Below are 25,834 nucleotides of genomic sequence, written 5' to 3'. Positions count from 1 at the left end.
AACCTTCCCTGACAATATATAGCCCTGAAAAAAAATACTGGCTCTTTAATTCAGCGATGCTAATATAATGCATCCTGAAAATGGTAGATAGGAGACCTTAAGAGGAGATTTTGAAACATGGAGTAGCTCTTGTGTCAGTATTTAAATAGTAACAGGTAACATGATGGGGATCTTGTGTGGTTAAATGTGGCAGCACCTGCTGTGATTAATCAGGCTGTTACCTGAGAAAAATAGCGCAAGAATAGCTGTATGTAGGGATGGATTGATGGAAGAGTCTATTTCTGGCCTGTGTCAGCTCTACTTCTGTTCATTCATAAATCCATTTTGCTCCGTTTTCCACATTAATTTTAAAAACAAAAATGTGGTACAAAAATTCATAATGAAATGTGCATTTCAATCTGCATTTTAAAATGTTATTTTCTAACCAAGCTAACATTTATAAAATTGGTCTCTCTCAAGCTATGCTCCCCCCCACCCCATGCATATTTTGGTATAGGGCTTTTTGAGCTAAAAAAATGCATTGCAAAATTCAGAGAAGTGCAAAATTCAAGGAATGCCTGTGTTATGACCCACACTTATCTGAGTCTCCCCACCCCTGTTCCAACAGTACGGCCAGCCTTGCCATCTTGGGATTGGACATTTTTTTAGAGGATTGGGCAAATTCATGGAGGATGTCAAGCAGTGGTCAAAGGATGATGATGATGATGATGACAGCTAGGATCTGCCTCCACAGTAAGAGGCAGCAATGTTTCTGTATAGCCATTGCTGGAGTAATATTTCTGAAGTAATGCTTCTGAATAAACAGTTGCTGGGAATCACAGGTGGGCAGAGTACTGTTGTGCTGGTGTCCTGCTTGCAGGCTTTCTGGTTGGCCACTGTGAGAACAGGATGCTGGAGTAGATGGGCTATTGGCCTGATCCAGGGTTCTGCGTAAAAGAACTGTCCTTCCAGATTCAGGTTTATGTACAGCTGCTCAAAATCGAAGTAAGCACCTCTCTCTCAAATCAAATCAAAAATTGAGAGAAGGCACAGATAAATCCTCTATAATGGTTCTGTCAACCAGACGGTTTTAGAGAAAGGCAAGAGTACATTCCATGTCTAATGACCCCCCTCACAGGAAACCCTCCTTCTGCCAGACAACTTCTTTCTGTAAATGAGGAAGCTCTTGGCATATGTTCCAGTGTCAATTCAATTTCCCCACTCCCCAAAGCAGCAGTAACAACATTTCCTGGATCATAATGGAACCCAGATTCCATCTTCCACCCATGGCCTCCCAGTTTAATTACATTGATAGTGAGATAGTGCAGCAATAAGTAGATTGGTTTAAAAAGGGGGGGGGGAACCAACCTTAAGTGAAAGGCAACCGCAAAAACATATAAGAAAATATTCTCAACCAAATTGCTATTCTTAGGCTAGGTTCCTTGTTGCTAATTTTTGTCTTGGACAATGTTTTATGCTTCAATATTGCCTTGGAATTTCCAGCAGGAAGAAAACATTAAATGTACCACCGTGCAATAGGCTAGATTTAATCCAATGGATAAAATAAAGGTAAAGGATCCCTGGATGGTTAAGTCCAGTCAAATGCGACTATGGGGTGTGGTGCTCATCTCACTTCAGGCCAAGGGAGCCTGGCGTTTGTCCACAGACAGCTTTCTGGGTCATGTGGCCAGCATGACTAAACCACTTCTGATGCAACGGACCACTGTGACGAGTGCCAAAGCTCATGGAAATGCCGTTTACCTTCCCACTGCAGCGGTACCTATTTATCTACTTGCACTGGTGTGCTTTCAAGCTGCTAGGTTGGCAGAAGCTGGGACAGAGCAACAGGAGCTCAACCCGTTGCAATGATTCAAAGCGCTGACCTTCCAGTCAGCAAACCCAAGAGGCTCAGTGGTTTAGACCACGGTGCAACCCATGTCCCCAATGGATAGCACACAGCTCTATCCTTTGGTATATTACCAGCACCTGTAGCGTGATGGTCTTTTGTTTATGAACGGTAAGGAATGAACTGTTGATATTTTGTCAGTGGGAGCTAATGCTCAGGTGACCTTGTAGTGCTTATTTCCAGGTATGTCTGTCCCTGGACTAAAATAGTCTGGTATCAGTAACTCATGCTCTAGTGACTTTGTCTGGACTACTGCAATACTACTGTGTGGAGCTGCCCTTGAAGATAGTCCAGAAGCCAAACCTAGTGCAGAATATGGCTGCTAGGTTATTGATGGGGGCAGCAAGATAGGAGAATGTAACACCAGTTGTAAAAGCATTACACTGCCTGCCTGTGCGCTACTGGTAGGGACGTAGGAGAAATTTGATTTTGTTTGCATCTAAACGAGAAATTATGCAATTCACACTTCCCCAACCAATATGGAAGCTGCCACACAGCTTTCCTTTGAAATTAGCACTTCTCTGAATTTTGCAATGCAGATCACCAACAAAACAACATGTACAAAAATGCACCATTATTAGGGGAAGGTGCTTGCAAAAAAAGTGTATATTAGTCAAAACTGCATACAAAAAAAATTGATCAGGAGAAAATTGCACAAAAATTCTTATGTTCATGACAAATTTTTTTAATGCACATTACTGTGGAAATGTGGTCAACTGCACTGAAGGATGGAAAAATGAGAAACTCACAGAACCAAAATTTACAATCTTCCCTAGTTATAGGCTGCTGAGAACAGTTCATAAAGCCCTAAGCATTTCAGGGCTGAAATATATGCAGCAGTACCTCTTTCAATACCAGCCTACCTGAAGATTGGTGGGGGTTCTCTGCTCATAATATACCTGAGAAGATACATAGGCAGAGGACACGCAGAATTGCACCCTCCACAGGCTCCTGTCCCCTGCCTTGCAGAGATTTAGACATGAACCATTATGCTCACCCAGAGCTTCCCCAACACCAAATTGTAGATCTGTGTTTAATGATTGTTACTTTGTAAATCCTTCAGGTTTGTTCAATGTTTTCTTTACTTGAGGCATGTTACTGTTTCTCTTGCATTGCACATTGCCCTGAGCTTCTTTGGAGGAAGAGTGATTTATAAATATGGCAGGTAAATAAATATAGTTATACAAGGTACCTGCAGGGTGGTGATGGAGACCTGGTGTTCTGTTGATGTCTACGTGGGCAAGGGAGAAAGAAACCCCTTCGTTTTAGCACATGGGTAGGCAAACTAAGGCCCGAGGGCCGGATCCGGCCCAATCGCCTTCTAAGGTAGAACGTATCCTTTTATTTAAAATGCATCTCTGGGTTATTTGTGGGGCATAGGTATTTGTTCATCCTCCAACTCAAAATATAGTCCGCCCCCCAAGGTCTGAGGGACAGGGTGTCATGGTCCGGTCTACAGGTGATCAAAGTCCCGGCTGAGGACGTCGTGACCGGGGGCAAGATGGTCGGGTGGGAGAAGGAACGAGAGTCCAGAAGCCGGGGGTCCAAGGGTCAGGAAGCAAGGAGTCACAAAGTCAATGGTCTGAGGATCAAGAAGCAGGGAGTCAGGAAGCCGAGGTCTGGAGATCAGGAAGAAAGAAGCCAAGTGCAGCAAGGCAGGAAACGTGTTGCTGCGGCAAAGAGCCGAAGGGAAATGATGACCTTATATCCCTTCCCGGCTCTTACCACCAGGTGCAGTGAGTTACTAAGCGGCCTCACCTGTGCAGCTGCACCTTGCCTCTCCAGAACAAACTTAGGAAGGCCCCAGTTCTGCGAAGCCCTACTGGTCACAGGGCCTGGCTCCTGCATGCACTCCTGACACAGTGGACCGGCCCCCTGCTGAAAAAGTTTTCTGAGCCCTGTTTTAGCACTTACAAAGGATACATAGCTCAGTAGCAGACCATAGAGAAGACCCAAACCTTGGAAAAGAGAGGAAGGGGAAAGGGGGAAAGAAAAGAAACCAGAGGGGGAAAATCTGAACATTTCTTTGGGTGGAAAGAAAGGCTTACCAAGACAAGCAAGTGGCGAGGAGGCTCTTGTGCTCAGATCCTGCTCTCTGGTTTCTCACAGGCATCTGGTTGGCCACTGTGAGAACAGGATGCTGGACAAGATGGGCCATTGGCCTGATCCTGCAGGCTATTTTTATGTTCTTCTCTAGGGTGGCTACTTACTGAGATCTGCAGAAAATTTGCATGTGGGAATTGATACTAGAGAGATGCAAATTTCAAACGAATCGCTATATCTTAAAAAGAAATATAACACATCTCTCCATAGTGAGGAAGACTGTGACCAGATAATCTCTGTGGGCATTCTCAGTCTGTTTGTCCAGTGCTAACCAGGGTGGATTTGATTTAAATCAAATTGATTTAAATAATGATTTAAACCACTAGTCAGTAAGACTTGATTTAAATCTTTCTTTTCCTTTCTTGCAGACAGACTCATTCTTGCTGGTATAATGTTAATATTTGCAACCTGATGAAGGTTTCATTTTTGGAATAATAAATTTTCGGAGTAGTTTTTACAGTTATATCAAAAATTACTGATCTGATTATACTATCAGAAATACAGACAGCTAATTATGAAAGTATTGTTTATATTTGGACAAGTTTTCTGCTGTACTTTATTGGAAGGAGAAAAATAATCATTTCCTTAATAACAGTTTAAACTATTTATTTAACTAAAACAGTAACATTATAGCATATGTATCCATGTTTGTTAACTGATATGGTTAAATTATTTTTTAAATTAAAAAACCCCCTTAAACTGAGTTTTAGCACACATGAAAAACTTAAAACAAATCCTTATTTCCTGATAAATAGTCTTTGGACTATAATATAACTTAAATAGAAAACTATCTTTAGAAAGATTTTTCCTCCAAAAGCATTTTATTTTAAAAATCCGATTTAATTTTTTTTTTTTTAAAAAAGATTATTATTATTTAATTAAAAATCATTGATTTTTATCCATCCTGGTGCTAACTAATTGTTGATGAACCACTGCAAGTCTCTTCCTGCTCTTATTTCTTAGGGTTCTTTATCTTTAAACTGGACTTAGACAAAACAACCATTCAAATAGAGGGCTGCCTTCTAACAGCACTTCAACCACTGTAAACTATCAGTCAATATTCTCCCCCAAATGCAACAAAACCTCTACAAAAGCACATCCATTATAAACATCCATAATAAACTTGTGTTAAAACTAGCCTGGTATAGATTTTGAAGACAGGTGATTGGATCTCTGGCCCACCTTAGTTTGATCTTATGAAAAAGCTGTTAATATTGTAAACTTCTTGATATGGTGCCTCAGCTGGGCAAAAGCAACATTTATTTTGCTAGTGTTATTTTTGCACACTGAAACAAATAGCTGCATATATTTGGCACTTATTCTACTTGTATAACAGTGAGGACTCTCATAAATCTATTTGGATGGTTAATGAGGGAAGAGTAAACAGAATGAGATATAAATAAATATCATCTTCATTACTGGCCACAACTCAATATGGAGACTTTCTCAACGCTAAAGTATGAATAAAATCCATTAACTAAAGCGAATATAATCTTGCAAAGTATACCTTATCCACTTCTTTATGGATTCCAAATCCCTATTCTGGTTGGAGTCATACGAATATCTCTTGCTAATTTGGAATAACTTCTATGAATCAATGCTTTAACTGTTATCTTAAGAACCACATCCACTCATGCTAACCTGCCCATACTTGGAAGGTGGCAGCAGAGGTCCTCCTTAGGTGACTGCCTCTGAGAGCAATTTGATTGACAGGTGCAAGGGAAGGGCCTTTTCTGCACGGGCCCCACATCTCTGCAACACTTTGCCAGCTGTGCTCGAATATGCCCCATGTGTTTAGAAAAGCCCTGAAGACTAGGGAAGGCAGAGAAATCGGGTTTTGTTTGCGTTTCAAGCCAAGGCTACCCAATTCATTCCAAACCATACATGAACCAAACTATGGCCATCCTTCAAAAGCTGCTCTTCTCCGAATGTTGCAATGCAGTTCTTCAGCCAAGACATGTTTACAAAAATGCATATACTAGTGTAAATTGTGCAGAACAAAGCATTTTTTTTAGTGAACACAATATATACACATGCATTACATTTTGGAAAATTGCAAACTAAAATGTGCATATTTTGAGAAATTCACACTGAAACGCTGAGGAATTTTCGTGAGGACTTTTTTAAAAATTGCAAACTGATGCGGAAATGATGTGGAACACTGAGCTTAAGCCTGGCAAAATGAGAAACCAAGAGAAGCTGAAACTGACAGATTTGGCAATCCCTACTGAAGAGCCCCTTGCTTTTTTTTTTCTTGTGTGGTGTTCCGATTTCATTTTGGGTGTCATTATGTATTTATTGGTATTGGTATGGGTAGTGGGGGAGAGAGAGAGGATGTTTGTGGTTTATTTTTACTAGCTATTAAGTGTTTTATTGTTTTCCTGTAATGGAACTGTGCGAGGAGATGGCAGTGGTGACTACAAGACACGGGGGTGGAGATAAGCAAAAATGGCCTCCCCCCTCCTACTCCAGCAAAGGAATAAAGTCTGGCGGGGGGTATGACATTAACATATGAGAATGCTGGAGGTGAAATAGTTAAACAGGTTACCCAATTAGAACCCAGGGGGTGGAGTCAGAGGGACTATAAAACCAGCTCTGGGAGGGGCGAGAGGAGGAGTTCGTTGGGAGTTGGGTGGTTGGTTGGAGTGGGAGTGAATTGGGATAGAGTCTGTGGGTAGGTTGAGTTAGTGCAGCAAAATAAGCTGAGTCAGGAACAGTTAGGAGATAGGAAGACAAGTAGATATCTGAGAGGTGGGTTTAGTGAGTGAGAGCAGGTAGTGGAAGTTATAGGTCTGGATAGGCACCCCATGATTGTAACTGACCGATACCGTTTATGAAACCATACGCTTGTAAAACTGCAATAAATAAACAGAAGTTTATGTTCCAATTTAACCCTGACTGGACTCAGTATTGTACCAGGTAGGGGCTGGGTGGTGGCAGCGAGAAATAAAGTGGTGGCACTGGGATCACTAGATGGTGAAATGTCCTGGGACCCTGTGTGATCGCCACAGTGGGGACCCACGGTTTCTGGCAAGGCAAAACATTTGGGTGATTTTTTTCATTATGGAGATCCAAGGGTGGTTGGGGAGGAGGAGGCACGGTTCAGATCTTATTGTAGCATCAGTGATAATGGATTGTATTCAGTGTAATGTTACATACATGGTTCTGTCAATGAAAGGATTTCTCTTTGCTGAATGGTATGTTCTTCCCCTCTGTCCCCCACTGCACCCCATAAATCTGTTCCGGGCTTCCCCCCAACCCTCTGGAGCAGTTCTGGGGACAGTGAAGTGAAAGGACAATGTGGGGAAGGACGGGGGGAGGGGAATCTCACAGCGCTAGCCAAGGACGTAGCTAAACATGTTTGACAACACTCAAACGATCATGCAGTGACCATTTGGAGGATATCTGTATGCTGTTTGGAATATTCAGAAAACATCCAGGGTGTGTGTGTTTATATCCAAATAGCAAAATTCACAAAGGTCAATATTTGGGAGCTGATTTGCTTCATGTCTACAACGATACAGGTATTTTAAAAAGCCCTGCGTTCTCAATGAGAAAACACTGAAAAGCAAGGTGAATAATCCATGCTAACTTTAATTGCCGTGGCAAAGCACCTCTAAGGAAGCCTCTGCTTGAAAATCCACATGAAAAGAAGAGGCATTTAAGGAAATAACCTGCAACCCAACTTTCATTCCAGCTAAATCCAATCCAATTGGCAAGGGCAGCCGAGGAAAGCATGACTAAGTAAAGACACAGCAAACAGTGGAGCCTATAAGCAGAAGGCAAATATAAACAAATGGGCAAGGAGGATCAGGAGTGCTGGAAAAGTAAGCAGAAATAGGAGTTAAAGGAACCATCTCCAAAGCAAACACCTAGTAGCATAAGAGGGATTATTTCAAGCTAAATAATTTGCAGGGATCTGGCAGGGATGTTGCCATCAGACGAGACAGAAGAAACTGACCCACTAAAGACATTGATAGGTGTTACAGCCTAGTAATAAGAACAAATGTTAATTAGCTTTTAATGCAGAGGACCAATTCCCAATGCATTAAGAGTGCCATCACTCTTGCTTAAGATTATTGCCTATGTGTTGTCCGGTTGAGCTGGACTACATGAGATTTATTTGCTTATTTTCCCAACGAAGAGGGCCAAGCACTCAACACAAATAAAATGTATTGCCAAGTGCCTTCCATCACTATCTCTGGATCCTTCTGAAAGAGATGGAGATCTCCTCACTGCAGCTTCATATTTGGGATGTGAGTCACCACTGTTCTGATTTTCTCCATCCCTGCAATTTCCATGTTCGCAGCTTCAAGGAGTGTGACAATGGCCATTGTGGCAGCCTGCAATTATGAATCAAAGCTGCCCAGGTTTTAGGGTGGAGAGGGTTGGTCTGATGTACTTGGGGAACACATGGCTGTCAGCTTCACAACAGTAGCTATGATAACGTGGTTGGGTTTCGCACAGATTTTGTCACTCAGGGTTCAGCCCATAACTATGGAAATGCTGGGATGCAGAGTGAAGCAAAGCACACATATTTTTAGGATTAGGGTGCTCTTGCCATAGGACTGAGGAGTTTTAACCGTGTGCAAGAAGCTGGACTGCAACCTCCTAATCCAGACAGTTTGCCAGTTTCTTTAATGGTTCTGGGTAAAGAGGGTATTCTTCAGTAATAGTAGAGTATTCCATTCTGACTCTGCCATGGGGTAAAGAGCCAGTCAGTCTCCAACCCAACTGCACAATGAGACTTGTTGATAATGTATAATATATATCGTATTGGCCTGAACATAAGTCACACTTTCTTTCCAAATTCCAACCGTGAAAAGTTAAGGTGCAGCTTAAATTTGCGACCTTACAAAAATTGGCTTTTACGCACCAACCATTTCAGTTTTAATGACAGGGTCGGGGGGGGGGAATGGGATCTCCTCTCAATCCTCCTTCCATGCCCCCGCAGGTTCTTTTTGGATGCAAGTTCCCACAACCCCACAAACTCAGATCCCTCCCTCCCTCCATCTTCCTTATGGGCAGAGCAGGAGCCCAAAAGCCTGGTCAGGAATTCAAGAGGGAGGCTCCCAGCTTTGGGAAGCAGAATATTGGCTCTGCCCCCACCTTTTGACCAATCTCTTTCGATGGAGCTGCGCAGAGGCACTCTACCACCGATGACTCCTTTTACGGGTATGAGTGCCTGTGGTATTTTAAGGGAGCGGCTTATATTCGGGTGTAGTCTTTTTTTCTTTTTCCTCTTGAATTTTAAAGGTGTGGCTTATTTGAGGCTGCAGCTTATATTCGAGCCAGTATGGTATATAAATATAATTGAAGGATTTCCATAGACAACAAGAGTACATACAATGTCTCTGTTCCCAACAAAATACAAATTGATATGGCTAACTTAACCCAACAACCCCTCACCCCCTCTCACACACAAACAAAACTCACTGCAATCAGCTGAATGCAACCAACCACGCTCTGAGTGCTACAATCTCTTGCGCTGCCCAAACAAACAAACTTGTTGATAATGTATGATGATCCAATGGTTCCCAGCCCAACTATTTCAGATCAAGAGATGGCAGCTCTACCATATTAGAACTTCTGTTGGGTTGTTGTCCATGTGTGGCATATGCTGCATCTCATAAGTATTTTGGCATCTTCCCCCAGATGTTTTGTACATATAAACAGAAGGTGTGAGTTGGTTTCCAGTTGTGCCATACAGTAGGTCAGGGAGAGGGCAGGCAGCAGAAGCTGTAGATGCTTCATTACCCACTCCAGCATCAGAGCTAATTGTAAAGATGAAATCTCCAGGTTACAACCTGGCAGTCTCAAATGCTTCACATGTCCCAACACTGCTCTCAAAGCTAAAGTCTGGATAGCTGCTTCTGATCAGGGAATGTATGTGTCACAAGTAGTGTGCTAGCATGTGCACTACAGGCGTGTACTGAGCTTAAGAAGTTGCATGGTAACGACTCATGGCATTAAGAATGACTTTTACAGTGGAAAAATCAACTGCATTCTGTTTTTGAAAAACTAGAGTCAGAAAAGAAGCTTTTAAGTGCCGAGTACAATCAATTATGTGTTTATTTAATGTTGGGTCCATGGGGAACCTGTGTCATTGCAGATATTAGACTCCAACTCCCATGATGCCTGACCACTGGCTATGTTAGTTATGGGTTATGGGAGTTGGGAGCTCAACAGCATCTGCAAGGTCCACAGGTTCTCCATCCCTGACTTAAACTTTAACAGATCACAGAAGCATCAATTCTTAAGAACGCAAAAGCAATTACGATGAGTTCATCTGACTGCCTCAATAACACTGGCTAGAGATTCCTCTCCAGCAATTCCTGAATTACTTCCACTGGATTGGTTTGCACAGGAGAATGTGATGAACTGCTGGCAAAGAAAATGAAAGGCCCTTCCTTAAGAAATAAATAAAGGAGAAAGAGAGTGTTGATCTTTCGGTCACAAGACAATGCCACCTGCTCAACACAAAGGATGACATTTATGAAGTGGCTGCAGACAATGGGTTGGGGCTGACTTGAAATGTGTGCAGACTGCAGGCCCCAAATTATTATAATCAGGCACAGCTGTTTCACTCATAACAGAAGAGCAGAGCCGAAAATCTATACCCTGCCTTTTACAGAAGATGCACTCCTTATGACAAGGACAAAGCGCAAGTGACGCAGGATGTGTGTGATGGGATCTACTGCATTTTCAAAAAATTATACAATGGGTGAAGCAGGGCACTTTGAATTTGATGGAAGTTGCAGCACCAGGAAAGCAGGTCCTTAAGTATTAGCAGCCCAGGCTATTTCCCTAATTTAAGTCTCCCCTTCCCCCCAGTAATTCTATTGGATCTGCACACTTCTTACTCGGCCTCTGAGCATTATAATAGCTTTAGGAGAACAGTACTGGGAAAGGGCTGAACAATACAGCACAGCTGCTCTAATGAATTTCTGAGCCTTTTGTGCCCATTCTAAAGTCTCTCTTCTCTTTGGCGATCACTCGTAGCCGAATAAGATTGTCTTCCACAAACACGGTTTTAACAATGAGTCCTTAAGTGACTGTGGAGGCCAATTCTGGGTCCACACGTCCTTCCACAGTGGGGACATTGGTTTCCATGTGGGAGTTGATCACGGTGTGAATTTGCCAAGCGTGCCTTCCTTGTAGCACGTTTCTCCCTGCATCCTGAGTTTGAGTGTCTTCAAAACCCATGGCACCTTTGGTAGAGGCTGTTCTCCAACTGGAGCACTCGCAGGCCAGTGTTTCCCAGTTGTCAGTGTTTATATACTACATTTTTAAAGATTTCCCTTGAGACAGTCTTTAAACCTCTTTTGTTGACCACCAGCATTACGCTTTCCATTCTTGAGTTGGGAATAGAGTACTTGCTTTGGAAGACGATCATAAGGCATCTGCACAACATGACCAGTCCAACGAAGTTGATGTTGAAGAATCATTGCTTCAACGCTGGTGATCTTTGCTTCTTCCAATACACTGGTATTAATTTGCCTGTCTTCCCAAGTGATGTCTAAAATTTTTGGAGACACCGTTGATGAAATCTTTTGAGGTGTTGGAGATGGTGTTTATAAGTGGTTCATGTTTCACAAGCATATAGTAAGGCTGGTAGTACGATAGCTTTCTAAACAAGCATTTTGGTTTCCCTGCAAATGTCCTGGTCCTCAAACACTCTGCACTTCACTCACAAGGGTCATAGGAACATGCAAGCCCACTCACCATGACAAGGTGATAATCCAGCAAGTGGGCCATTCTAAAGTAAAATAAACAAAACTTATGCGATCTAATGATAGATCATTGGTTTGTTCACTTTCTTCTAGAGATGGTCATTTAGCCTAGGGAACAAGCATCAAAGGTAAAGGTAAAGGTACCCCTGCCCGTACGGGCCAGTCTTGACAGACTCTAGGGTTGTGCGCTCATCTCACTTAAGAGGCCGGGGGCCAGCGCTGTCCTCAGACACTTCCGGGTCACGTGGCCAGCGTGACGAAGCTGCTCTGGCAAGCCAGAGCCGCACACGGAAATGCTGTTTACCTTCCCGCTAGTAAGCGGTCCCTATTTATCAGCTTGCACCCAGGGGTGCTTTCGAACTGCTAGGTTGGCAGGCGCTGGGACCGAGCAACGGGAGCGCACCCCGCCGCGGGGATTCGAACTGCCGACGATGCTATTGGCAAGTCCTAGGCGCTGAAGTTTTACCCACAGCGCCTCCCGCGTCCCAACAAGCATCATACCTTTGCACATATAAGGCTAAACAGGCCACATTGTATGATGCACACCGATGTATGATGCTAATTTCGCCTAAGATCCTCAACACTTCTCCAGATTCCATTTCCCCCTCCCCATGTGTACAATAAAAGTATTACCAAGAGTAGCTTTCTTCTTTCTCTGCATGTTTATAGCAACCTTGCAAATAAGCCCCAAAAAATTACTAACAAAAAAGCACACCAAGAACTCAGGCCAATGTAAGTTTCAATAGTGGGAGTGGTCCCTACCCGCAAATCAATAGTCAATAGTAACAAAAACTAATCCATTCAAAAGTATGTATTCTGACAAGGATTACAAACTCAAATAGAGATTACAAACTCAAACTCATAAAGATATGTATAACACAACAATTCATTACAGAATTAGAGATAAGAGTTTATGAGATAAGTTCATGTTAGTCCATAGTCAGATTGGACGTGGAGGTCTTAGTTTCAATCATGGAACAGAAGTCAGAAGTCAATTATGGATTAGAAACCAGGATAGGGTCCTGTTTTGATGTATGCACCTTACTAGACTGCAAAATAAGTAAATAAATAAACAAATTACCAGCCTGCTGATAACTGGCAGATGAGAAACCAAGAAGAAGCTTGTGGCCTTTCTATGCTGGGGCCAGTGGAGAGGACTTCCCTCCTGTGACAACCCAATTGTTTTCTATGCCGGGCACAGAAAGGAGAGAGGAAATAAATACTCTGTCTTTCCTCTACCAGTCCACTCACCTGCATGTGATTCCTTGTTGCCTATAGCTACCAAGAAAGTGCTTAAGTACAAGGCTGACTTAGGTTGAGCTTTTAAAGGTCCATGTATCCTTTGTGTTACAGATTAATCAACCTGGAATATTATCATGGTCACTGAATAGCACTACCATAATTATTTTGGAAAGTGCAGAGATGCCAAAATCCAGACAAAGTTAAGCACTTTTAAGTTCCATTTACTTCAGCTGGAGAAAGTTATGTTTGTGCTTAATTCACCCACTGAAACCAATGGGACATTGAAATGTTTGATTTTGCCAATGCTGTTCCTTCTTTTATGTCTAGCTCTGATTTTGATAATGATGATCCAGTTTGTCGGATATCCCAGCTTGGAGCTTAACTTTCCTTCTATGAACAAAATGTCGAGTTCATATACCTGGGGAAGGTCTCTCCACCTCCTGCTTTCTTCTGCAGTTCTTGGCACCCCCTGAAAATCTGCTAAGGGGCTTGGGGAAAACTTGGCAATGGTGTGGGATACCCTAAAATGTTACTGTTTATTTACATGCTGCCTTTTGGCTTAAAAAAAAAGAACACCACCACCACCAAGGTAGCTCATGAATAATCAACACACAAAATCAAGTACAAACAATACAAATTATAAAAACTCCAAACAAAATCTTAGCATTTCAAAGGTATGAAAATCCAAATACATTCATCTTGCTGCCAAAAAAGGCAATGAGGGCAATTGCCACAAAAATATTAGAAAGAGCAGGACCCTCTCCCTGGGAATGATTTGGATATAATGTGTGTTTGTGGGGCAGGTTAAAGAAGCAGGGAGACTTGGTGGAACCATACCCTCTTATGTGAACAGAGGAGCAACTCAGCATCTGAGTCTGTGCTAAGAATCTCAACAGCGGAAGCTCGCATGGAAGTGCAATGTGCTCCCACAATCCACTCTAAATTAGTACATAAGCCTGCAATTGCTAAATGCATTTACACTGGATTTCTCTCTCCCTCTTCTCTCCAGAAGGCAAACCCTAGAATGGATTTGACTTATAAATCACAAAAGACACTTCTTTGGCAAGGATGATCATCCTCATATACAATAAATCATGAAACATCAACAGCCTCTAATGGATTTTGATTCTGTGCCACAGCCGGCCTAAGCCGGAGGCCGACGTTTTGGGATTCTGCACGCATGCCAAAACACCCTGATAAATTATTCACATTCAGCACTGTGACATCTGAAATATATATTTTAAAAGGCAGCCTGGATCAGTCTGTTGTGAGAAATAAAAACGACAATTGGTTGTTTTTTTTTGAAAGCCACACAACATCCCTTTTCCTGACACACTGCATCAGATGTCCCTCGATCCTTGAAACGCCTTCTCAGAACTTTAAAGGAATTATCAGTTTCTTTTACAATCACTGGGCTGTGCTCATGCAGAAGCATCTAATCCAGGTTTTACAAAAGCGAAGTGTAAAGTCTTCTTGCTAGAATGTGCAATTTGCATATCACAGCATATTCCAAGACCATCCCACTGACTAGAAAAATCGCAACTGCTTCCATGCCTATTTGTTTGATGGCTGTGGTTTTCAAAGATTCTCCCTTCAGAAAATACTACCTGTTGAGATGTCCCACAGTGTACGCAATGAAGTTCTGCATATCGCAGAAGATTTTGGGAGGTGTTTTGCTCCCTTCATCCAAGACACTCACGGCTTTGGGGATGTCTCCACTGCCACATCTCAACTGAGCACGCAGTTGGCAACATTCCACTCTTGCTGCACCATACAAAGGAAGGTTGATAACCATCAGCCAGCTGCCACTCCAGGAAGCTTGGGGAATGGATGTAGCTCAGGGGTGGAAGCTACAGAAGGTCCATGAGTCCAGCATCTCCATGGAGGGCTGTGGAAGGCCCTTGCCTGAAATCCGGGAAATACTGAGCTAGATGGACCAACAGTCTGACACAGTAGGAGGCAGTTTCCTATGTTCTAACCTTTACTGATCTTCTCACTGAGAAACTCTTGGTAATTTTCCCAGGAGCCTTAGGGTTCCACAGAACTCAGCTTGAAAACCACTGCTTTCCTATGAGACCCGCATGGTTTCTTAACAGCTGACCATCTGAGGTTTTCCAATTTAATGCTACACGTTGCTAATATGATAGCCTTCACATTTGCACCCAGTTTCTTTGTGGTTATGCTGGCGTTAATTTATTTATTTATTGTATTTGTAACCCACCTTTTTTTTCTCCCCAAGGAGCTCAAGGTGGTATATACATGGATCTCCCCCTCTTCAGTCAATCCTCACAATAACCTTGTGCTGAAAGGCAGCAACTGGCCCAAGGTCACCCTGAACCCTGGTCTCCCAGGTCCTAGTCTGGCACGCCTACAGCAACACCACACTGGCAGCTTCAAGGTCATAAACTGGTGATGGTGACTTTAGGAGCCTTAATCTTTCCAAGGTGTATCTCACCCACCTACCCCTCGAACAAAAAACCGTCGAGCCTGAAGTATCGTTTTTCACATTGTATTTTCTAGATGGTACAAGTATGAAATACTGCATGGGTTGCAATAGAAGATTTAAATCAATACTTTTCTTTAAATACAGAAGGGTATGAAAGGGTTAGGTCACTACTTTGGAATGCTTTAAAAGGGAAAGGGGTTGATACAACCATGCACCCTTCACAAGTGAAGTGGTGTGTGTATATATCATGTTTTGATGAGCGTAGCCTAAGGCAGCAGTGTTGCAAACTCCTCACCCATCTGTTAGGCAGCCAAGTTAGAGCAAGTTTCACCTGAAGTTACCTTTTGCTGTTGGGTCTGTATTCCCCATTGCTGACCCATTCTGATTGGCAAAAGATCTCCAGGGTATTCAACCAGAATTCTTTCATCACACTGATGCCTGAGATCCTTTGAACTGAAAATGTCAATGAATGAACTTGGAACCTTCCAGGTTCATGCAAATGTGGACTCTTATCACTAGGCTATGGACCCTCTCCCCTGACTCTTCTGCCCTCTTTTCATGACTTCCTGTCATTCAGTTCTTGACTGAAAGACAAGGCAGAACATCATCCACTTCTATCAGGTGGCTTGGTGTTCACAAAAAAGCCCCTGCACAAACACAAAAAAGCCACCCCACCCCCCAAATTGGGCCATTTAGCAGCCTCAGAACTTATCTAAGTGGCAGACTGAGACTATCAGAGTGGAAGCTTCTAACTTTCTATACCAATTTATGGAATCCCACGAGACCCCATGCAGATACTGTGTTTTCTTTCTTCTTTAAACAAAGTCAGTCCTCTGTAATCACAAGAGAAAAAAAACGTTTTCAGATCGCTCCAAAATGCCTGAGACTAGAAATGAAAAAAATGGTGGTGGTCCAGGAGGTTAGGATATCAACATAACCACTAGAACACTGCATCCAGAAAATAGAGAAGCTGGAACAAACATTAGGAAGCCATCACTCTCCAGGGGTAGGGAGAGGAATGGGAAGAGTAGCACACTTGTTGAATTTAAACATAGAACTTAAGTAACTATAGTCTGCATAATGTGAATGGTATATCAATATAGTGAACTTAGCTGCTACCAAACCAACAATTCAATTGACATGGGTAATATTTTCACAGCACATACCAGTAGAAGGAAAACAAACCTTTAGGTAATGAATTGAAATATGCTATACAGTATTGCTGTCACACCAAAATCCATACTTTTGGGGATACTAACACCAAACACTCTTCAGGAGATTTGGCAAAGCTCCAATGCATCCATTCATGATTTATGAATATATTACATATCTGGCTTTGGCTACATGAAGTGTTTGCATAATCTGTCCATGGCCCTTTTAAACTTTCCATTAAGTGCTTTGGCCCCCCACAGAAAGTCCTCTACTCTTGTGTCAGTAAAAATGCAGGAAGTGCAGAATGACAGGTCAATCTGTGTCTATGTCCCCAAATCGTCTCTCTTAAAAACAACACTGAAACATAACTCCGTAATATGAAAGCACAGAAAAGAAAAGAATCGAATGGCACACTGCATTGTGGCAATCCCTTTTGATGCTACGGGCAGTTCAGCCAGGATAGTACAATAAAACACTCAAAGCCCAGTATTCCCCAGCCGTTACTCTGATCAATAGGTACATGCTGTCTCCACAAGAGATAAAGTATGTGTAGCTTAGACTTTACCTTGGCTGCTACAGAAGAATTGGGCTTTTCCAGAAGGTCCCAGAGCTTTTTCCTCTTCTCGGCGCAGCAGGTGTTATCAAATTCCTCTCCTTCCCTCTCTCGCATTGTTTCCGCTTCCCTCTTGAGCTCCTCGTTCATCTGCTCCTTCTTCTGGTGGTACCTTGCCTGGCAACAGGACTCCAGATAGATCTCGTCAATCCCCCAATAGTCCAGTTCTTGGCTGAAGGACAAGGCACACATTTCCTCCATCATGTGCAGCTTGCCAGTGCGGTAAAAGTTCAAGATAGAAGTAAATGCCCCTGGGTGCCTATCAAAGAAATACTCGTTCTCCTCCAAGTTGTAGTCGTCACATATATCCATAAGGGTTTCGTGGGTGTTGCAGTCTCTGAGCTTACCCAACCTTGTCCGTGGCAACCTGTCCAGGGTTCTCCATAAAACCTCGTGGGCCAAGCCACCCACATTAAGCTTGACCCTTCTGGAGCAGGCCTTGCTCCTGACAATCTCCATGGGATCAGGAGGCAAAGAGGTAGTCGATCGAGATCCATGCTTATTCATCCCCGCAGGCATTGCTTGTCTCAGGAAGGCTGGAACAGGCTGATGAAAGCTTCCAGGGCACTCACACTTCTCAGCAGGATCTCTTCATCTGTCCTCCTCCTCCATGCCTGCAAGAGAAAAAAATCCACAGAGCTACTGGCGACTTCTGGGGATCAAATGAGAGCTTCTTCCTTTGTTTGTGGGCTGCCTGCTTGATCAATTAATCAGGCAGCTGTACAAACAGCTCCGTTAGTCTGCTTGAAGGAGCAGCGGGGACAGAAGGCTGGCTGCAAGAGCACAGGTCGCTGTTCAGTTTAATGGTGCTGAAACTGAAGAGAGCCTTAAGAGTGGTGAGCTGGGGGAAGGGTGTGGGGAGGCGATCAGGCTACCTTTTTTGCCATTGGCCCAGCAAGACTTAGAGCAGCCTTTGCCTGATGTATACATGGCAAGAACTCATTGCAATAGAAGGGAACCCTGTGCGCTGTCCACACCCAGGTGCTGAAATAGATTTCCTAACACGTTTTCCAGCCTCTGGGAAAATAAACAGTGCCATGTCACAGAATCACAGAATTGCAGAGTTGGCAGGGATCATGAGGCCCATTTAGTCCCACATCCTGAAGTGCAGGAAACTTTCAGCCAGCATGGGGTTTGAACCCATAATCCTGAGATTAAGAGTATCATGTTCTACCAACTGAGCTATCAAAGTGTTTGTGTTGAGTGGCAGTGGTGTTGTCAGGGCAGGCTGCTGGGACAATGCCCCACTCAGCGAGAGAGAGAGAGAGAGAGAGAGAGAGAGAGAGAGAGAGAGAGAGCATGCGGGCCCCTATGTGGCTTACAGGCAGATTACTATGCTTTTGAAGTTACCATCTAAAGAGTCTCCCACCCCCATATGTCCATTGAGTCTGGAGTCTAAAATTACCAAACTGCCCCACTGGTTTGTAGTGGGATCTGGAAGACCCCATGAACCCCAGTTGGCAGCTCATCAGAGCAATTTCCATTGTAATTAATTTTGCTCTCCTTGAAGTAATATGTATTCTCATCACTACTACCCACCCTCCTTTTCTTCTGAACCCTTTACTTAGATTTGTGGACTCCCCCCCTTTAAACTGATGTATCAAAGCATTTGGGTATGTGTTACATTGAACAATCAAGCGAAAGCTGAAATACTTGGTTACTTACAAAAAGAGACCTGCATGTTTTGGTTTAAAGGCAATGTGGTTTAAAGGCAACTGTTTGTCCCTCACCCTTTCATACCTTCCCCATTCTCTCTCTCTCTCACAAACACACAAATAGATGTCCCAGCTTGATTCTAGGCACAATGAGAATTTGGATGTCCCTAACAAAAGGACTAGTTTGTACATAATAGATTTTGGATTTTGGAAAGGGAGTAGGTGGGAAGTCTGATGTACAGGGTCATCCCCTACCCAAGCTACAGCCACTGGTGTTCATTTGAGTCCCACTGTTTCAACTGGTAAGGCTAACTGAGACATCCAAACAACTTTCCCTAGAGAAGTGGGTGAACCCCAGAGACATAAATGGGAAAACCAGGTACACACCCACCAAGAGGCATATTTTGTGATCCAAGCTTGAACCTTTCATACAAACTCTTCTCTGAAGACACGCTACATACAGCGTTGTATATGGGGTAGGATACAAGGGGGGGCATTAAAAGTCACTATAATTCTGCAAGAAACTCTACACATCAAATTGCCATATGCCTTTCTATACTCCTTCCCCAAATCATACATACATGAAGCCTGGGGTATATAGGAACTCCATGTTTTGAAGTTAGTTCAACCAATAGCACTTCCTTCCAGGTTTATGAGTTTTAAGACTGGGAAAGTAGCATGCAATTTTTATCTACTGGTTCCCATTTTTTCTTCTACATGCTCTTTAAGAGGCATTTCTCAGTTTTCTCTCTTCTGCCAAAGAGCTGAACTATGAACTTTAAAAGAGAATCATGGAAGGTTCCCCCCCTTTTTTTCTTTTTTAGCTATTTGGAGAAACAGAAATGCTTCCAATCTAGTCTCTTCACATGTGCTTCTAATCTGTCCCCTGTTATAAATTTAACTCAAAGACATCCGAGGCACAGGCCGGCACTAATAGTTTACACAGCAGCACCTGATCACACACCGTTCTACATGCAGAAAGTCTAGCATGGAGCAAAGTCAAATGACATTCACAGTCTGATAGTCCTGTTCACATTGGGTATGGGTGAAACAAGCCATATCTATGGCTATTACTCTCTCCTCTCTCTAGTAAGCTCTGGAAAGGCAGATATGTCAGAGACTAATCTTTTGTAAATCACCACTTACAAAGGGTGGTCGGTGAAGGGGTTAGTGGGCTTGCAATGGCCCCATGCTAGAACAGATTACATCAGTGGGGGGGTGTATTGTAGAGGGGGAGGGAACAAAAAAAATTAAACTCTCACCTTATGAAGGTCTCTAGTGGAATGAGTGAATAGGGGAGCGGCACACCTATTTTAATTCATTTAAGTAAGATACTCGGGGAAGCAAAGTCTGCCGAGCTTAAGTTGGCTACATCTGTTGGTGAGTTTGGGGCAAATGCCTCCAGGGAAATTGGGGCCATTAACCTCAATTATTCGAAATAAGGCACTGGAGAAAGACAGGCACACTTCTTCCATTCAAGTCTACAAGAAAGAGAGACTACACCGCGGTGTGTGTACGTTGTTGATGGAGATGGTGTGGAGACAGAGAACCCGAGTTTATAACCTGAGTGGGAGCAATCATCACATTTATTTCCAGCTCTTTTTTAAAAAAAGGAAAGAATGTTCTATGGGAGGGAGTGTGAAAGAATTTCCATCTCCTCCATTTATCCCCCCCCCCAGCGATAACTAATAGGAGTCGTCATAACAACAGCCTTTAAAAAAGAGAATAATATGCAGCCAGTAGAAAGAGCTAGCAACACTGTTGCTTATACAAGATGGGAGAAATCCGGGAGAAGAAGAAGAGGAGGAGGAGGAACGGCTCCTTCTCTTTCCCCACGCCCGACTAAAATCCTACAAGGGTTTTCAAGGGGCAGGGGGGAGTCGGATCCCTCCCCCCAACAGCGACGGGGACCGAACCCTCGATTTGAGGAGCAGGACCCTCGGGCAGCTCCCCAGCCCAGCCTGCGCATCCACATGCTGCCCCGGGCAGATGTGATCCTCTAGCTCCTAACTCCGCGTGGGGTTTGCCCCCTTCCCCCCTCTCCCCTCCCCCAATGCCGCCACTCACTCCTCTTGCCACGATCCCGGAGAAAGGAGGCGCCGTGGGGTTCCGGGGGGCGGCGAGGGCATCGGTCGGCCAGCTGGCTCGCTCGCTGGCTCGCTACATCCTGCTCCGGGCTAGCTCAGCAGGCAGGAAGGCGTCGCGGGCATCCTCGGCGGCGGCGAGAGATGGGGAGGGGGGCAGGCAGGGGAAAAAAGAAAACCCCGCCGGGGACGAAATCCCAGGATAACCCCTTCAGCAGCTGGACGGGGAGAGCGAAGGCAGCAGCTCCCCCCCCCCCACCACCCTGGGCCGAGGCGTCTCTGTGGGTCTCAAGAGGCGCCCCCCGTCGCAACAAGCGTCTCGCAGGCCCTCGCGCCGATCCGGCTGCGCTTCTCGCCCAAGCCCCACCTTCAGCTTCGCCGACGCCGCGCGCGGGGCCCGGGCCCAGCGGGGAGGAAGCGCCCGCCGCTCGCAGTCCGGGAGCGCGGCCTCTCTCCTTCTTCTCGCCTTTCCTTCTTTCTCCCGTTCGCTTCTTGCTAACGGAGATCAACAAGTCCAGCCTGAGCCTCCAGCTTCGCCCTGCGATTCTGGTTGCGCGGAGTTTGGCTCGAGCGGATTAGAAGTTGGAGGAGAAAGGGAGACGGGGAAGAGGGGAAGGAGCGAGCTCCATCTAGAGGCCGGCATTGCGGAGCAGAGGCGACCCCAGAATGGCTAAAAAGAAAGAGCTGAGCAGACTTCCAGACTCCCAACCTTCCTTCTAGGTTTTTAAGCAGAGGTTGGATGGTCATCTGTCATGTAGTTGAGATTCCTGCATTGCAGGAGGTTGAGTCTAGATGACTCTGGGGGTCCCTTTCAGCTCTACCATTCTATGATTAATATAACCTCAGGAAACGGAATCCAGTTAGTTTTGCCACGGCCTGATGGTTATCAGCTTGTGGTAAGATGGAGGCTGGCTTTTTCACTGGTAGCACCTGTATTGTGCTGTATTAAGAAAAAGACCCATCATCATTGGCATTCAGCCGGCTCCTCAATACACGCCTGCCTATTTGGGCAAACATTTTAATGGGACACTTTTATTGTAAATTAAAATGGGTGAGCTTTAATGTTTCGATGGAATGGATTTCTTCTGTATTTTGTTTAGGCATGGATTTTATAACTGATTTTATACTTATAAACCACCTAGCGACCATTTTGGCATGTAAGCAGTATACAAATTAATACATCTCCCCCTCCAGGCTGATGATGAGTTCTGATGAGCTCAAAAGCTTGTATATTTATTTGTGCATTTTCCTTTGGGATCATGTGTGTGTGCATGCATAGGCATTCTCTCTCTCTCTCTCTCTCACACACACACACACACACACACCAACATTCATAATGTATATGATCCTTATGTGGCCGGACTGGTACCATCCATCCATGCCAAAGAGGGTAGGTATCAGCAGGTTTGTGGGAAGGGGAACCCCAAGGTAAACAGAAGTGCAAAAGGGGGAATAAAGAGAGGAACCCCAAGGACTGAGCATGCTCAGGGTTTAAGGAATGCTGACTGACTGTTGGAGGGTGGCATGCAAACACTCACCTGGCAATGGGAGAGGTGTACATGGCTGCTGCAACAGGAACACTCCACTGTGTACCATTTTTATTGTCAGTCCCACTTATTACCTTCCAGTTTCCTTTGATTTCTTCTCTAATGAACCAATAAACCTACCTGCAATTTTAATCTCACTTAAACGACTCTATTCTGGAGAGCAAAGTGCTTGGGTGCCTCTTGAATGAAAACTGTTAAAATGCCCAAAATTTAGCTGTGAATCGTCCCTGCTTCAATCACACATTTTATGCCATTCCATTATTTCCTAATGGCTGGTGGGAAAGGGGAGTATTATGTGATATTTTCCACTGTTGACAGGTTTATAGATGCCAGAATCCATATGAGAGGCAGCTTTTGCAAGAACCATTCTTCAATCAGTTTCCCCCATTTCAATCAGTTTTTCCCATCTGTAAATGGAATGAAAAAGCTACATCAATTGGAATTGAATTCGTTTTTCAAACACCTCTCATGCTTGATACCACTTTAATAGCATTCATTCACGATGACACACAAACAAGGCATTCTCTAGGATCGTTGTCACAAGCAGCTTTGCACGACAAGTTGGCTCACAGTTTCGGAGTGAACCCAGTTCTGAAGAGCGAATGGCCAGAAGCGTTCTTGCCTAGCTTAGCCTGAAGTATCAGTTGTGCCCAGCAATAACTGGTGGCCACTGAGATTGGTAGGGCAGCAGTCACGGAGCCCAACGCTAGGTGGCGCTAGAGCCAGTGACAGACCGAGCCAATCAAGTCTAGTTTTGTCCTCCTCCCTGCTGAGTTCTACAAGGACAACACTGAGACTAAGGGCTTATCTGCACTTACCTTTCCTCTGCCTGCTTCCTCTCCTTCCACTTAGATCAGCTTTTGCATATTCTGCCTCAACTGAGAGGGTCTTCATCACTGTGACCTTCAGAATGAGGAACTGCCTCCCTCAGGAAATCCATCTGGATCCTGCCCAATAGATTTACATTAGGATTTTAAGACCTAGGATTGCTGCTGTAGAAATTGATCTCATATTAGGCAGTATTTTCACTGGAAAGACCAGTAGTCGTTATTGTTAATGACATTTGTATTCCATCCTTCTTCCTATGGTGGCCTACATAGGAAGGTTGGTTCACATTAGCTTCATAATAACCCTGTGAGGAAGATTTGGCTGAAAGAGAATCACTGGCTCATGGTCGCACCTCAACAGTCAATTCTATCTGCCCTCAGGCTGCAAAGACACCATACATTTAAAGCTCATGACTCCCATCCCAAAGAATCCTGGGAAATGTAGTTTATCCTTCACAGAACTACAATTCCCAGCACCCTTAACAAAGAGCAGGGTTCATTGGGGGGAAGTCACATGTTTAAATGTATGATAGGAATGCAGCCTCTCTTTCTCTCTCAACATACAGGCCATTAAGGAATGGAAAAAAGTGTTTCAATCTAATTCATTCAAAAAAGCTTTTTATTGGTTTTGTTGCCCTTTCTAAATCAATGTCAGGATCTCTTTGGCCTGTGTGGAGAACCAGCAAAGAAACCCAGCTGAGTATTACAAACAGGAGCGGGGAGGTAAGAGAAGTTCTAATTGGAGTTGCTTTTACTAATGTTTTAGCATTTGCAACATCATTCACACAACCTCATTGTGGTTTCCTTTCCTTGGAAAAGCTGAGAGAGGCCCCTTGTACTTAATGTCACTGATGATGATGAATCTAAAGCAGTAATGGCTCATAAGTGTTGTGGAACGCCAACAGATGCAGTTCTATGTGCAAATCTGAACCTCCCTGCCTCTGCTTTTGCTGTGGTGAGGATATTGGAGCTTGCAGACTATATGAATTCTTGGAAAGAGCAAGGCATTTAAAACTGTTTGTTCTGCGGCAAGGACAGGGGACCTTTTCAGCCTGGGGGCCAGATTCCCTTCTGTTCAACCTTCTGAGGGGGCCACATGGCACTAGGGAGTGGGGCTGGGGGAGGGTAGCTAGAAGGCACCACCAACCCTCCTGCCAATGAAAGACTTCATATGTGTATCCACAACCACAGCTACTGGCTTGACAACCGCAGTGTAGACCAAGTCCACGTTTCAATTCTTTGACGCAAACAATAGTTTACAGTGGCAGATCATTTAATTCACTTTTTGTTGTTTAGTTGTGTAGTCGTGTCTGACTCTTCGTGACCCCATGGACCAGAGCACGCCAGGCACTCCTGTCTTCTACTGCCTCCCGCAGTATGGTCAAACTCATGCTGGTAGCTTCGAGAACACTGTCTAACCATCTCATCCTCTGTCATCCCCTTCTCCTGGTGCTCTCCATCTTTCCCAACATCAGGGTCTTTTCCAGGGAGTCTTCTCTTCTCATGAGGTGGCCAAAGTATTGGAGCCTCAGCTTCAGGATCTGTCCTTCCAGTGAGCACTCAGGGCTGATTTCCTTATGAATGGATAGGTTTGATCTTCTTGCAGTCCATGGGACTCTCAAGTCTACCCTCCAGCACCATAATTCAAAAGCATCAATTTTTCGGTGATTAGCCTTCTTTATGGTCCAGCTCTCACTTCCATACATCACTACTGGGAAAACCATAGCTTTAACTATATGGACCTTTGTCGGCAAGGTGATGTCTCTGCTTTTTAAGATGCTCTCTAGGTTTGTCATTGCTTTTCTCCCAAGAAGCAGGCGTCTTTTAATTTCGTGACTGCTGTCACCTGCTTTAAACAAGGTCAGATTATTTGCCCATCTAGCAGTGAGGAACCTCCAGTCTGGGGGCCAAATTAGGCTTATTAAGTCAGGTTTTAAGCAAGCAAAGATGCAGCTGGGCCAAGGAGAGTTTGCAGGCACTGCCATCCAGGTGATGGAGGCTTCTGCATAGCCCTGCACAACACTTTGTGAACACCAACCATCAGCTGATTGCTGGAGATTGCTAAGTGCAGCACATGGAGCCATCAAGCAATGACAATCAGCTGACTGCATAGATTATATCCCCCAATTAGTCTACTCCCGCAGTGGCTCTCCAATGTCTTATGCTGGGGTTTCTTCCTTCTATCTGATCCTTCTAACTGAAGATGCCAGCAATTTAACCTTGGGCTTTCTGCATGCAAAGCATGGGCTAAGCAACTGAGTTATGGCCCTTCCCCTTCAAAAAGTTGTTTGTTCCTAATAGTTACATAGAAAATATATTGACCACAAGGGAGTTACAAATTACAGAACTCAAGGAATCTTGATTGTCATGGATATTGTGCTAACTAGGTCCTGAGGTTAATGACTAGACTTTTAAGGACTTCACAGTGAACACTGCTGTAAATCACACCTAGAGTGTGTTCTTTTGGACTAGCATACAGATGCCCTGCTCTGAGATGCGAGGAAAGAGCTGAGTTTCTACCCTCCGATTTTCATAGCATTTGCCCTC

General features: G+C 44.1%; 1 protein-coding gene across 1 annotated transcript in view; it reads right to left on the bottom strand.

Moving 5' to 3' along the window:
- KCNB1 (potassium voltage-gated channel subfamily B member 1) overlaps positions 1 to 21,485 on the bottom strand; it is a 204,432-nt gene extending 182,947 nt beyond the window's left edge. The window contains exons 1-2 of the mRNA XM_083744216.1: positions 20,897 to 21,485; positions 17,127 to 17,788 (exon numbers count right to left, since the gene is read on the bottom strand). Coding sequence (XP_083600342.1) covers positions 17,127 to 17,693 — 567 coding nt within the window. The 5' untranslated portion in view covers positions 17,694 to 17,788; positions 20,897 to 21,485. The remainder of the gene's footprint in view (positions 1 to 17,126; positions 17,789 to 20,896) is intronic.
- Between the last annotated feature and the right edge of the window lie 4,349 nt (positions 21,486 to 25,834).

Source organism: Podarcis gaigeae (assembly GCF_964106915.1).
Source record: "Podarcis gaigeae genome assembly, chromosome: 6".
Taxonomy (NCBI): Eukaryota; Metazoa; Chordata; class Lepidosauria; order Squamata; family Lacertidae; genus Podarcis; species Podarcis gaigeae.
The sequence above is the reverse complement of the archived record's forward strand: the minus strand, read 5'-3'. Positions and strand labels throughout refer to the sequence as shown.